At 44.3% G+C, this 15,391-nt stretch overlaps 1 protein-coding gene across 1 annotated transcript in view; it reads left to right on the top strand.

Annotated features, from left to right (window-relative positions):
* Window positions 1-2,598: 2,598 nt before the first annotated feature.
* LOC137615262 (uncharacterized) overlaps window positions 2,599-15,391 on the top strand; it is a 69,648-nt gene continuing 56,855 nt past the window's right edge. The window contains exon 1 of the mRNA XM_068344988.1: window positions 2,599-7,140. Coding sequence (XP_068201089.1) covers window positions 4,357-5,871 — 1,515 coding nt within the window. The 5' untranslated portion in view covers window positions 2,599-4,356 and the 3' untranslated portion in view covers window positions 5,872-7,140. The remainder of the gene's footprint in view (window positions 7,141-15,391) is intronic.

Genomic DNA, 15,391 nt, shown 5'->3' with positions numbered 1-15,391 from the left:
TCGCGTCATTTTACTTAAAAGATGTCCAGACTCTTTACGAGGACTGCTACACACTGGGTCCATTCGTTGCAGCGAGTGCAGTAGTGGGTGAGGGTTCTACCACTACATTACCCTAATTCCAATATCCTTTTAATCTGTCTCTTGAAATGTTTTTAATCTTGTTTTTTTGGGTTGTACGGAAGGCTAAGAAGCCTTTCGCATCCTGGTTGATTTGGCGGGTGGTCAAAGTCATTTCTTGAGAGCGCCCAGATTAGGGGTTTGATGAGGTCCTGTTGTATGGGTTGCAGCCCTTGATACTTCAGCTCCTGGGAGTCTTTCAGCATCCTAAGAGGATCGCTGGGCTTCGTGAGGAAGACAGACTAACAAGGCAGAGTAATCGTCTAAGTCAACTTCCTTACCAGGTACCTATATATTTGGGTTTTGTTATGTTATAACTGTCAAAAACTCTAAGCATATACGCTGTAAACTTTATTAACTCTGGTCTCTACCCACCACCATGGGTGTGAATCAGCTATTATATATTCACCGGCTAAGTTAAATATTTAAAAATGATATTTTAATTATAAAATAAATTTTTGAATATACTTACCCAGTGAATATATAAATTAAAGGCCCTCCCTTCCTCCCCAATAGAGACGCAGCGGGACGAGAAGAATTGAGGCTTGTTTACATGCATATGCGGTATCTGGCCGATAGTTGGCGCTGGTGGGCACACCCGCAACCTTCATAGCGATCGCTCGCGAGTTTTTGTGTTTTTCTGTCGAGCCGCTGGAGCAGCAGCTATTATATATTCACCGGGTAAGTATATTCAAAAATTTATTTTATAATTAAAATATCAATTTACTTTACACTGACGGAAATATTTATAACAAGACTCATAAAAGGCTCACAATTCACCTATTAAGGATGATTTACTTAACGTTATAGATTTATAGATTTATAAGTTTTAATAATGTGAGACTCCGATAGTACACAGCTCCAAGATTTCCTTGTTTACTTTGCAAAATCAGAAGTTTGGCAAATAAAAGTGTCACAGAGAGATGTCTCCACAATAGCAGCCATATTATTATTATTATTATTATTATTATTATTATTATTATTATTATTATTATTATTATTATTATTGATTATAATGATAATAATAATAACAATAGTATATATATATATATATATATATATATATATATATATATATATATATATATATATATATATATCTATATATTTATATATCTATCTGTGAAGAATTTTCTTCACTCTTCTTCTTTTAATCGTATTTTTAGCTCTCTTCTACTAATACTATAGCTACCCCTTAAACATTCTCTCCTACATCTAGTTTTCTTTAACGAAACATAGGGAGGACTAACTTAAACTTGTTGACAGTGGCGCACGCCATGCTCGTGACGTCACAGCGTAGATACGCACGTTAGAGGGCCTTAGTGTAACCACGGCGTATGTTGGTTCTTTCCTTAACTACATGGGTCGAGATTAAATTCATAAACTGCCTTTTTGATACAAATTCCAATAATGCTAAATTAATGCATCTTATATTTCTCAATACCAATTAAGGTTTGTTAATTTTAAGATGTATGCCCATCGTACCAGTCCATTGCTAATTAATCATTTTAAATATTAATTTTTAGCAAGCCAGATTAGGTAGGATTGTTGTATATATAACCTCCCTCAGAGCAGCAAGATTTATCTGAGTATTTAGTACAAAATCCTGCCTCCTCTGCACTCCTTGCAAGAAAATATTGCCCTGTCCTGAAGTCCCGATATGGCATCCCCAATGGATTACCATGCGCATCGAGCTCCTCACCTGTCTGGAAAGGTGAAGCCAGGTGATCTCTTCGACCGTAGTGTCGACCACATTCTACGAGAAGCTGCCCTGGCTTGCTGACCTGCCTGGTCATTGAACCCATGTAGTTCTGGCTCACCCCCATCCCATCCCACTCGCCCAAACGCGACTCAAAGGGTTGCTGCCGGTCGGAGAGATTGAGAAGAAGAGGACCCTGATGTACCTAGTTACAGCTACAGTGAGAATTCTTGGGGTGAGCCAGGCAAGAGTGCAGCGTGCCCATTAGTGCAACAACCAGGTCAACAGCTATCAAGGGTATAGGACTAATCTTAAAGGAGTGCAGGTACTACATCAATGGCCATTTAGTTTTCCCCCATTTTTTATCAGCTTAGACTAATTTTAACTTTATAGGGAACCTGGCTAATTACACTATTCGGACTGTGTGCGGTGGGATTGTGTGTAAATATCTTTCCATTATTATTTCTTGTTTGAGACTAGCATAGTCTCTGGGTCACGTGGGCCACGTGCCAGACCCCATTTTGATTTTGATTGTTGCAGACCACGTGTCTAACCCATCATTTTCATTATTTGAATTGCATCTCTTTTTATTCCATTTTTGTGTTGTTAAGATGTCCGTTTCTTTGATGTAAATTTGCGAAATAAATCAATATTAGGTTAATTAAACCTCCTTAGTATTTTTGCTCCCTCATTTATTTTAATGTATGAAATGAATAATTGATTACGGGACAAAATACCCAATATTTAAAGAGTAAGTCTATAGGTGGTAACAGCGAGGTACTTTGCATTAATATATTTGCTTCGAAGGTAAAGATCCTTATCTTTAAACTTTTAAACTACTTTACATCACTGCTCCCATTTTGGATTTTGTCTACCTTACATTAACGTAAAATAACTGTCCAGCATTTCATTGGGGTAGCTGGGACGGAGCCGGAACAGAGCCTGAGAATGAGATGACTATAGACCTGACAAAGCTAGAGTAGGCCATAAATTATTGTTAATCCTACGTGTGGAGTGCTTCGGCCTCTGGACAGTAAATTTCCCTTTTGTATGTGAGTGATGGTTAGTGAATTGTGACAGTAAAGTATTAGCAGGGTGTTTGTGCCCCGAGAGTAAGTGCTCCTATCCTCCCCTGTTGAACTTTATGTAACTGTTATAAGGAGACTTTCCCGGACCAAGTTCCCACTCAGAACGCAACCATTAAAAAATTCTCCACACGAGTGGTCCTTCGAACCGGATCTTTTACCTTTGACTTATGAAGCATTAACGTAATTAATCAGCTTGATTAAGCATATAGTAACTCGCTATATCACTTACCCACACGCGCACAGCCAGTTTGTCGAATGTGTAAAGCCCAGACTTTAATTGGGAAGAGAAATTTGTAATCATTATGATGTTTTTGTATCGACCACGTGTTTAAGGAAAGAACTACGTAACCAGGTTAATTTGTTGCTTGAATGTTCTCTACAGAAAGACTAGAATTTGTCGTAGGAACTTCACTTTATCTCGGATCCGTTCACCCACGTGTGGCGGAATCCACTTATGCCAGAAAGTTCTAAGCTACTTGAACTAAGGTTTTTTGTTGTTCAGACGCCCGTGTTTACTGCTCAGCTAGAGCACCGGTGTACTCGTCCTGTCAACTAATTTTGCTAGCTAAGCATCTAATTTGTAACATTTTGTACCTTGGTCTACCTTCCTTTGTGTCGTTTACCTTCCCTAACCAACCTTAACTTTTCTAACTAATGTTCCCGTATACCTAGCACGTGTCCTTGTCCTACCGAGCGAATTGGCGTAACATAATTTTAAGTCTTCTTACGAGTAACGTAGAAACTTAACCCCAAGTCCGTTTCATTCCACGTGTTTGTTCCGAGATGGCGGATCTTGTTTACAGCCCAAACTAAGGGTTCGTAATTGTTTGCTACCGTAAGTAAATTACTGCGTGTAGTTAATTTAATTTCCTTTAGCGAGGAAATATTGTTTTTGTCCTTTAGCGAGGATATTTTTGTTTTACCTCCGCGTGAGGGAAATTTCATATTGTTTAGCCTCCAAGAGAGTGCACTTTAAAATCTAAGTCGCTGCCTTGTGCGCCAATCTACATTTTGAATAGTTCAGTGGTCGCCTTAGTGCACCCGTAATTGTGAAATCGTCACAACAGTGTCAGCCTCGACCTGTTATTTTCACTTTTAACTTACCCTTTTTGCATTCATAAGCCCATGTGCTTTCTAATATGCTCTTCTTTAAAGTAAATTAATTAGTCATTATCGCCACGTGCGTAAATAATTCATTTTAGCAAAGTCTTTCACGTCACGTGACCTGGGCATCGTCTGTTTTGTTGGACCCGATCACTTTGTACTTTAAAGTAATTTCATGATTTATATGTTTTTTGTCCATTTAACCATTTTTTCTCATCATTAGTAAATTTAAATGTTTAATTATCAACCTTGTAAATTTGTAAAGTTTCATTTTTACATTCCTTTAAAATTCAGATTTATCCCTTGTTTTGTTTTACGAATCCGTTCATCAAACGTGGTCATTCCAAGATGGCGGACTTCATGTTTAACGTAAACAACCCTTCACCGCCTAAGGCGGAAACGCTTAGCCCCGAGGAGATTAACGCTAGGCTTAAGGAACAGGAGTTGACGTTCACCTTTGTGTGTGAGGACGCAGACCTAGCACTTCATGCTCTTGCTTCTGTAGATTTTCCCAGCATGGGTCCAGAAGCCGTAAACCATTTTAAAACCCTTGTTGGTAAAGTAAGAGATGAACTTTTTAATTACAAGAATTTTTGGAGACGTCATTACGACCATCCCATTGTTAAATTAAATTATCCCGTACTTGCTGCCTGGTCGAGTAAAGTTGAGATTGCTTTTAATAGCCTCATGGCTCATCCAAATTTACTTATAAAACCTAATCAGTCTTGTTCTTCTTCAAATGCAACACCTTCAGTGACACGTCCCCTAATTGTTACTTCTAACGTATCGGCAGTCAAGCCCAATGTTCATAATTTTGTCTCAATTCCCCAACCAGTAAAATCATCACATTTCAATACTATGTTGCCAACACGGCATACGATTAGTGAATTTGTGTCAGCCCCACCTGCTCTGTCCTCATCTCCAATCCTTAAGCCACCAGTGTTTAATCGCCCTCAAGCCCCTTTGTCTTTACCGCCGGTGACAGTCCGTCCCGGAGAAAACCCCATTCATTGTCTTGAAATGGACCCCCCAAGTGGTAGCGCAGATACCACACAACTTAACCGTGTGCGTGATGGCCAGCAGAGGCCTGTACCGGTAAACTCAGTCACCAAACTCGTACCATCCCACGGACCAGTGCCCACGTCGCCTGATTGTCCTATTCTTAAGCATGTAACTTCCGCTCTAACCCGTGTTGACGCTAAACCATCCCCGTTAGGATTTGAAACCAGCCATCAGAAAGAGCCGCGTGATCGCAAGGTTAAGACCTTAGCAGTCAGAAATGAACCTTTTGCGCTGACGGCGGATTTAGCGAAGGTCACACATGTAGACCTAGCACCGGAGCTTAGAGCCTGTTTACGATTCACTTTGCTTGAGGATAACGGTACCATGAACACCATTCATTATTTTCATTCACTCTTATATGGCGCGACTTTAAGCATTTATTATTTTTGTCAAGTCATCCAGCAGCATTTTCCAGGTCAATCCCTTGCTTTAACCTCAAAGCGTAAATTCAATTTTTGCCTTGACAACTTGTCATGTTGCTATAATCCCCCTGACATCCTTCAGCTCGTGCTGAAATTAAGCTTTGTTTTTAATGTTCACCTTGCAAACGTTTCCCTTGAAAATGACATCCAAGACCTTAGTTGTCAGAAATACGATGTCCCCAAGGACCTAGTTTGTCTCATTTTATCATTCAGGCTAGTGTCAAATAACTTTTCACCTTTTAAAGCCGAGAAGGAGGTAACTTTTCTCCTTTTGTCAGGTGACAAATTCAAAGCTTTCATCATGCCAGTCACTTTATATGTAAAATCATTTCATGTAAAACGTTGGGTGTCAGACCGGGATTGGGATTCACCCCCATAATTTTGAATTAATCATTGGCTGGACTTGTTGCCGACCTCGACTGTTATTGGCTTATGTTTTGTTTGCTCTATCCGTACCCCTAGGGTGGGAAGAATTGAGTACTTTTAATCGTTCTATTATTATTGCATCGTACGTTTAAAGTTAAAACTGATCATATGCTTAACTTAACGCTTCCGTGAAGCATTGCCTGCGTGGTTCAATATTCCCCAAATTCACGTGAAAGCATAACTTTGATTCAATTGATTTCAATTAACGTTAAAGGCGTTTTGTTAACTTTAAACGGACGTTGATGTGAGAACAACTTCACTCATCATTCAGCCAGTAACCTTATCTCACCCATACTAACAAGTAGTTGAATCACATTTGCCGGAACTAACCCCTCTCCCTTTTTTCTCCCCTTTATCCCCAGGGTGTGAAGAATTTTCTTCACTCTTCTTCTTTTAATCGTATTTTTAGCTCTCTTCTACTAATACTATAGCTACCCCTTAAACATTCTCTCCTACATCTAGTTTTCTTTAACGAAACATAGGGAGGACTAACTTAAACTTGTTGACAGTGGCGCACGCCATGCTCGTGACGTCACAGCGTAGATACGCACGTTAGAGGGCCTTAGTGTAACCACGGCGTATGTTGGTTCTTTCCTTAACTACATGGGTCGAGATTAAATTCATAAACTGCCTTTTTGATACAAATTCCAATAATGCTGAATTAATGCATCTTATATTTCTCAATACCAATTAAGGTTTGTTAATTTTAAGATGTATGCCCATCGTACCAGTCCATTGCTAATTAATCATTTTAAATATTAATTTTTAGCAAGCCAGATTAGGTAGGATTGTTGTATATATAACCTCCCTCAGAGCAGCAAGATTTATCTGAGTATTTAGTACAAAATCCTGCCTCCTCTGCACTCCTTGCAAGAAAATATTGCCCTGTCCTGAAGTCCCGATATGGCATCCCCAATGGATTACCATGCGCATCGAGCTCCTCACCTGTCTGGAAAGGTGAAGCCAGGTGATCTCTTCGACCGTAGTGTCGACCACATTCTACGAGAAGCTGCCCTGGCTTGCTGACCTGCCTGGTCATTGAACCCATGTAGTTCTGGCTCACCCCCATCCCATCCCACTCGCCCAAACGCGACTCAAAGGGTTGCTGCCGGTCGGAGAGATTGAGAAGAAGAGGACCCTGATGTACCTAGTTACAGCTACAGTGAGAATTCTTGGGGTGAGCCAGGCAAGAGTGCAGCGTGCCCATTAGTGCAACAACCAGGTCAACAGCTATCAAGGGCATAGGACTAATCTTAAAGGAGTGCAGGTACTACATCAATGGCCATTTAGTTTTCCCCCATTTTTTATCAGCTTAGACTAATTTTAACTTTATAGGGAACCTGGCTAATTACACTATTCGGACTGTGTGCGGTGGGATTGTGTGTAAATATCTTTCCATTATTATTTCTTGTTTGAGACTAGCATAGTCTCTGGGTCACGTGGGCCACGTGCCAGACCCCATTTTGATTTTGATTGTTGCAGACCACGTGTCTAACCCATCATTTTCATTATTTGAATTGCATCTCTTTTTATTCCATTTTTGTGTTGTTAAGATGTCCGTTTCTTTGATGTAAATTTGCGAAATAAATCAATATTAGGTTAATTAAACCTCCTTAGTATTTTTGCTCCCTCATTTATTTTAATGTATGAAATGAATAATTGATTACGGGACAAAATACCCAATATTTAAAGAGTAAGTCTATAGGTGGTAACAGCGAGGTACTTTGCATTAATATATTTGCTTCGAAGGTAAAGATCCTTATCTTTAAACTTTTAAACTACTTTACATCACTGCTCCCATTTTGGATTTTGTCTACCTTACATTAACGTAAAATAACTGTCCAGCATTTCATTGGGGTAGCTGGGACGGAGCCGGAACAGAGCCTGAGAATGAGATGACTATAGACCTGACAAAGCTAGAGTAGGCCATAAATTATTGTTAATCCTACGTGTGGAGTGCTTCGGCCTCTGGACAGTAAATTTCCCTTTTGTATGTGAGTGATGGTTAGTGAATTGTGACAGTAAAGTATTAGCAGGGTGTTTGTGCCCCGAGAGTAAGTGCTCCTATCCTCCCCTGTTGAACTTTATGTAACTGTTATAAGGAGACTTTCCCGGACCAAGTTCCCACTCAGAACGCAACCATTAAAAAATTCTCCACACTATCTATCTATCTATATATATATATATATATATATATATATATATATATATATATAGTTGCATTCATTGCTGATACCCTTTTCAACACACATTAATTGGCAATAGTGAATAACATCAGAAATTCAAAAGATGGCATTTTGCCGTTGAAGTGACATAATTTGACGCATACCATCTAATATATGAATGGGTCATTCTCACTTCTAAACTCAGAACAGATGCCGTAATTAAACTTAACAAAAGAATACCCTAAAACGACGACTTTTCCTTTATATTATTTGTTTTGGCAGATGTCACTGTGTCTGATGAAACTCAGGCGAATGAGGACCTTCGATGTTTGTGGATGGTTTACTTTGGGACATCAAACACTTGTCGGGGTAAGTTCATGACAACTGGGAAGTTACTGAAGTCTAAGTAATCGTAAATGTTATTTAGTTTTGGCAATATTCCTAAATGGCCACTGAAATTAATCGAAGAATTTACAAGCAAGTAAAGGTTTTCCAATCCATACTTGTCAGTTGGTGATAGCAGTAAACTGGCCCAATCCGGCAAGGATCGCCCAAATATGACTGGTAGCCCTCCCCCCCACCCCCACCCCCCCCCCACAATGTTACTTTTGCGTTGGTCGAAAATGGATTTTGGAGTGTCCTTCTACTAGAAAAGCTGCTTACCATACCTAAAGAGTCTCTTCTACCCTAACCAAGTGAAAAGTATCTGCCAAAAAATTACAGTCCATCAGTTAGCACCTTGAGTGAAGAAGAATTTTGTATTTATTTAAGTGTTGCCAGGTGTATGATGAAAGAGGAGAATATGTAAAGAATAGGCCAGACTATTCGATGTGAGTGTAGGCAAAGGAAAATATGCTGTAGCCAGTCAAAGGACCAAATAACTCTATAGCAGTAGTATCTTAACCGGTGTTGATGATGCAAGCCAATATATCGCAAACAAGTATAGGCCTACTACTTACATATACATTCAATAAGATATTGGACTGATGCTGCTATGATATGGGCAAGTTTCCCTTGATTATGATTCTGGGACTGATGCTGTGGTGCAAGGAATCTAAAGAGCAGGAACATAGTTCCAAATGCTGAGTCTACAAAGTGGGAAAATACAAGATTGGACACCAAGATCACTCAAAAGGTCTCTCTTTGAAATTGTAGTGTAAAATGTAATACATCTTTATATTCAATGGCATCCATCTTGAAAAACGGTCACTGAATTTAATTATAGGTGTCTAAGGTCTTATCAGAAGAGCAAGTAGTGTGTGTGCCATTATTGGTGCTTGTTTCCAGAAATGAAAAATTGTTACTGTTACTGCTCTACTACAACAAAATCTAAGAGATTGTCCTTTTAAAATTATCTAGAAAATTTTTGCTGTAATTAATCTTATTATCATAAATTCATCACACTAAAATTAACTTTGTTTTCATGCTTTTTGTTCCTCTTCCAACTTCTAGTTTTCCACAATAATAAACTATAGAATTTAGTTTCTTTGTATTTTAGAATACTCTTGAGGGATATTTGCGTACTAACTTTATGCCTGCCACAAACCTTTCTTACCTGAATCTCATAACATCCACATTCATGGCAGGACTTATGAGAAGCAGGGTACTCAGTCCTAGTATACACCGCCATTCCCCTGGCCCTAGGATTGGCATTGGGTTTCAACATTATTGGCTTCTTAAAACAAGTTATAAGGAGCTCAGATGAGTGCCTCATATTAGAAACTAATGTTTTTGAGCTCAAAAGAATATCATACTGTCTGGACGCAACTGTAAGGTCTTGCATATTTGCATGAAGACCACGAAAATTGCAATACAGTAGACGATATTGACGACATCTAGGACATACTGGTCCCGGATTTTGCTCAATGTCTCCAGAGAGCATAAGAATTAATGGTAATAAATGAGATACATCATACTTAACAACTAAATTAACAAGAATGATAACAAAAACAATCTGTTTTAAGGAAATAGGAATGATGTATCAAACCCATACACTATAGAAAAAAAGTTGAAAAAACTGGTCAACATGGAGGAGCCGATACACCATGCAAGGCTAAATACCATCCAGGATAGCCACTTCAACTGAAGGGAGGACAGTAAGGATGGTTTTGAGAAGACAGAGAATCAGATAAGGAAAAGACAACCTCTTGATAAACCACCGGGCATCCATGGCCATTCTATTAAGCCTGCTCAACACACCATTTAAAAAAAAAAAAAAAAAAAAAAAAAACAAGAGGAAGAAAAAAAGTAAGATAGAATAGTGCTCTCGAGTGTACCCTCAAGCAAGAAAACTCTAACCCAAGACAGTGGAAGACCATGGTACAGAGGCTGTGGCACTACCCAAGACAGTGGAAGACCATGGTACAGAGGCTGTGGCACTACCCAAGACTAGAGAACAATGGTTTGATTTTGGAGTATCCTTCTCCCAGAGGAGTTGCTTACCATAACTAAAGAGCCTCTTTTTTACCCTTACCAAAAGGAAAGTAGCCACTGAACTATCCCAGTAAAGTAATTAGCCCCTTGAGCAAAGAAGTGTTTGGTAATTTCAGTGTTGTCAGATGTGTGAGGAAAAACGAGAATGTGTAAAGAATAAGCCAGACTATTCAGTATATGTGTAGGCAAAGAGAAGTGAGCCGTAACCAGAGAGAGGGATCCAATGCATTATTGTCTTGCCTGTCAGAGGATCCAATAACTCTCTAGGGGTAGTATCTCAACGGGTGGCTGGTGTCCTTGCCAACCTACTACCCTTATTCCTCGTAACATTGTCTTTACTTCCCACTCAGACTATTGTGACTATTTTTTTCCAAAGAACTCTTGCATACATTACTATGAATATCTTTTGCAAAATGTTTGTGAATAAAATCCTTAGCAGTTTTTGATAAGCAGAAATATTTTGATGAATGAGACCTAGGCCCAATGACAAAGAAAATCCGTCGTGTATACTAATAATATTCGTTATATATATATATATATATATATATATATATATATATGTATATATATATATATATGTATATATATATATATATATATTTGTTCCGACACAATATACTCAGCGAGAACCACTTTCTATAGGAGAGTCCTTGACCTCTCAATCTCGACCAAGATTTTCCCGCGCTACCCCCCTATCTCGCTCCATATAGTTTCTACCCCCGCCGCCAGGATAAGCCCTGCGGCCAGGATTAAGGCAGGTCACTGCTTTCCCGGGTCAGCATCCTTATTAAGTTCTTGGTCGTGAGATGTGAAACATCTCACCCTCTCGCTTAACTCTCGATCCTTTGGCGCGTTGTGGTCCCACGTGTTTCCAGTGTGGGGACTTGTGTTTTTTCTGCGATAGTGCGTTTTCGCAAAGTGTTCTCAGTACGTTCCCCTTGCGTATATCCAGTGTTCCTGTAACTCGTTAGTGTTGGCTCTTCGTGTGCGAACGATGGAGCATGTGCGTCGTTGCCCTGGTCCTAGAGCAGGAAAGTCTTGTGGGGCTTTCCTCTCTAAGCCAGAAGTGGACCCTCATTCCCTTTGTTCCACGTGCAGGGGTAAAGTTTGCTCCTCCTCGGGCACGTGTCCCGAGTGCGTGAGTTGGGACGGCATTCAGTGGGTACGGTATAGTACCAAGAAGAAGAAGTCGTCTAAGCGTTCCCCCAAGAAAGTGAGTGGCGTGTCCTCTTTACCGTCGGTCAGTGATCGGTCCGACGAAGCCTCGGCCTCTCCGTCTCCTTCGCAGAGGAGTGGGCAACAAGCCCCCAGTGTTATTGTTAGCCATAGTGTTCTCCCCGGTGAACCCAGTGTGAGGGAGGAACCAAGGGCTGGCCCCTCTGGAGAGAACGGAAGGGCCGCTAGTGCTTCGGGGGAATCGGGCCACGTGGCAGGGGATCACGCTTCCTTAGAAGACCCAGTGTGGGGCAGTGTGGCGATTTCGGAGTCCCCCCCGCCCTCGTGGGGTGGTGCGTCGGGTTCTCCCCCTCCAGAGGACAACCACGCTAGAGTTCGCCGCCGGAGTAGCGATGCCTTCGGGTGGAAATTGCCGAAGACTCCTGGGAGGTCACCGCTAAGGATGGACGTGTCCCTGGGTCCCTGGCCTCCTAGCAGGGAGAGAGTAGACACAGTGCCCTCGATCTCTACAGCAGTTCCTGAGGACTTCCTCCAACATCCTGTCTCGGACGATCGACGGCGAAGAGCCTCCCCCGCGCATCACTCGAGCAGTCGTTACGCGAGGAACGTGGCGCCCTCGGACTCTTCGGAAGCAGATTCATCCTCCAGAGGAGAACGCAGGGAGAAACGGCACCGGAAGAGAGAGCGGACCGATAGTGATCGTTCCCGCTCCAGGTCGAGGTCGCGGCACAACAGGAAGCGCCCACGCTCTCACTCCCGTAAGTACAAGAGGGATGTCTCTCCCGGCGGAGAATGGGTCTACGTCCCTTCAGGAGAGTCCAGAAGGCACCGCTCTCCAGACTCTCGGTCCAGTGAACGAGCCTCTAGGTTGTCGCTGCCTACGCACAGCCTAGAACCGCTCGACCTGCCACGCAGGAAGGACCTCGCTCTTAGGCACAAGACCTCGAGGCCTCCGGTTCACCCCGCCCAGCGGGGGGAAACGCGCTTCCGAGAAGGCAGCCCGACCAAACCAGCCCAGCTGGGGCGGTCGTCGAGCAGGAAGGACCGGTTCCCGGGGTCGGGTCATCCCACCGGGACCGTGTCCTCGTCTTCCAGAGCCTTGGGGCAGTCGGAAGTCCTCCCGGAGTCGGTGGCCCCCGCCCTACGGCGAGACCCACCCGCGTACGGGGCGCCCTACGGCGAGACCCACCCGCGTACGGGGCGCCCTACGGTTACGGGTCGTCCTCCCTGGAACCGAGAGGAGAACGCCCTGTCTACCGTCCAAGCACGGCGCCCCTACGCCAAGCCGAGGCCTCGGCCGACGGAGGCGAGGCTTCCCCGTCGGAAGACTCCGTCTACAGAAGGGTGGTAGGTCTCATCAGAAGGCTCCATGGAATTTCAGAACCCTCGGCGCCTAAGGTGAATGCCTGGAGGTCGAGCCTCCTGAGATACACTCACCGTGACGTCCTGTCGAAGTCCTCCCTGGCCCTTCCTCTCGCCCCAGACCTAGTACTGGGACAAGAATACATCGACAACTTGGTGGCCAGCAGTGCGGAGGCCCCCAAGTCCCAGAGTTCCTCCAAACTCCTCCAGGGTCTCAAACCACAGGGCAAGGTTTATATCCCAGAAGGACGGCGCCCAGGTCCCTGTAGGGTGGACCCAGTCTTGGACATCCTGGGACAAGGCGGCTCGGACGAAAGGGCCTCTTCAGCCCCTGTGTCCTTCTCACCCTCTGAAGCCGGCATGATGGAGGAGATGTTAAGAGATATGGTGAACGTCTCCTCATGGCTGGACTGGTGGGCCTCCACGTTGGTTAACGTACGAGCCTCCACAGACCCCGACGATCCTGAGCAACAAGGTCTCCTGACGGACCTTCTCACCTCCGGGGGGAAAGCCCTCAAATTTATGGCTTATCAAGCACTCTCATTGACGGCCAACTGGGTCCTTCGAAAGCGGGACACAGTGCTTTCTAAGTTGACAAAGAAAATCCTGGACAGAGAGGCCCGAGTGGTTCGTAGCCTACCCCTAGGAGGTGAGTCGCTGTTTCCGTTGAAGGAACTAGAAGTGCTAATGGAGAAGGTGTCCAAGAGGAGAGAGACCAACGTCCCCAAACAAACATCCTCCAGGAGGCCTCCTTACAGGAGATCAGTCTCGGATAGTGCCGTGACTCCTCAGGCCACCCCCAGCTCTTCGAGGAGGGACGCCCCCGCCTCCTCCTGGACAACAACTCCACAGCCCTCCCGCAGGGGAGCTCCAGCTTCTGCCAGCTCCTTCAGGTCAGGTTACTCCGCCTCGAAGAGAGGCAGATCAGGCCGCCCCTCTAGGAGAAGGTAGAGGGAGAGGCCCCCTACTCCCGCCCAAGCCTCGGGTTGGGGGATGCCTCAGACCAAATTGGCAAGCATGGAAAACGCATGGGGCGGATGCTTGGACGGTGTCCATCCTGAAAGAAGGCTACAGGATCCCCTTCATAGCGGATCCACCCCCTCTTATTCCAGCCACCCAGACAGAATGGTTGGCTCCCAGGGACCCGTTGAAAAGGGCCACCCTGCAAAAAGAAGTTTCCTCCCTGTTGGAGAAGGGAGCCATGGAAGAAGTCCTTCTCCCAGGGCCAGGCTTCTACAGCCGCCTGTTCCTGGTGGAGAAAGCAACGGGGGGGGGGGGGGGGTGGAGACCGGTGATAGACCTGTCGGCCCTCAACAAGTTCGTCAAGAAGACAAACTTCAAGATGGACACCCCAAAATCCGTCCTGATGTCCTTGAGGGAGAAAGATTTTATGATGACGGTCGACCTCAAGGACGCGTACTTCCAGATTCCGGTCCACCCGTCGAGTCGGAAGTTCCTCCGGGTAAAATGGGGCTCCCAGATCCTGCAGTTCAGGACCCTCTGCTTCGGCCTGTCGACGGCCCCTCAAGTGTTCACGAGGGTCTTCGTGACGGTCTCAGTATGGGCTCACGAACGAGGTATCCGCCTCATCAGATACCTGGACGACTGGTTGCTCCTTTCCAGCTCAAAGGCCCTCTTGGAAGGGCAAGGGAAGGACCTCCTCCAATTCTGCAGGAGTCTGGGAATCATTATCAACCTGGAGAAATCGAACCTAACTCCATCCAACAGAATGGGGTACTTGGGTATGACGTTGGACACCGTGCAGGGGAAGGCCTTCCCCTCGGAAGACAGGATACAGAACCTTATCAATATCATTCAGCCGTTCCTGTCGGAGCTTCCCAGGAAGGCGAAAGACTGGCAGAGGCTGATAGGTCACCTGGTCTCATTAGAGAAACTGGTTCCCCAAGGGAAGATACGGCTCAGACCCGTACAATGGAACCTCAAGGCTCTATGGTCCCAGACAGGCACTCAGAAAACGTTGATTCCGGTCCTTCCGGACACGAGAGCAGCCTTAAAATGGTGGCGATGCCAGTCGAACTCCCTCAAGGGGATGCCCCTCGGGTCCTGTCCCCCCGAGTTTCTCCTGTTCACAGACGCCTCTAGCCTAGGGTGGGGAGCCCACCTGTGGGAGGAAACAGCAAGCGGTACCTGGTCAGAGACCGAAAAGCAGCTCCACATCAACGTCCTGGAGCTAAAAGCAGTACAGAAGGCATGTCTGCACTTTGCAAGTCGGTTGAAGGGAAACACCGTGGCCCTAATGTGCGACAACGCCACGGTGGTAGCCTACATAAAGAAGCAAGGTGGCATGAAGTCGAAGGAACTGTGCGACCTCACCAT

The sequence above is a fragment of the Palaemon carinicauda genome, chromosome 21, assembly GCF_036898095.1.
Source record: "Palaemon carinicauda isolate YSFRI2023 chromosome 21, ASM3689809v2, whole genome shotgun sequence".
NCBI lineage: Eukaryota > Metazoa > Arthropoda > Malacostraca > Decapoda > Palaemonidae > Palaemon > Palaemon carinicauda.
This window is presented reverse-complemented; position numbering and strand designations above follow the sequence as displayed.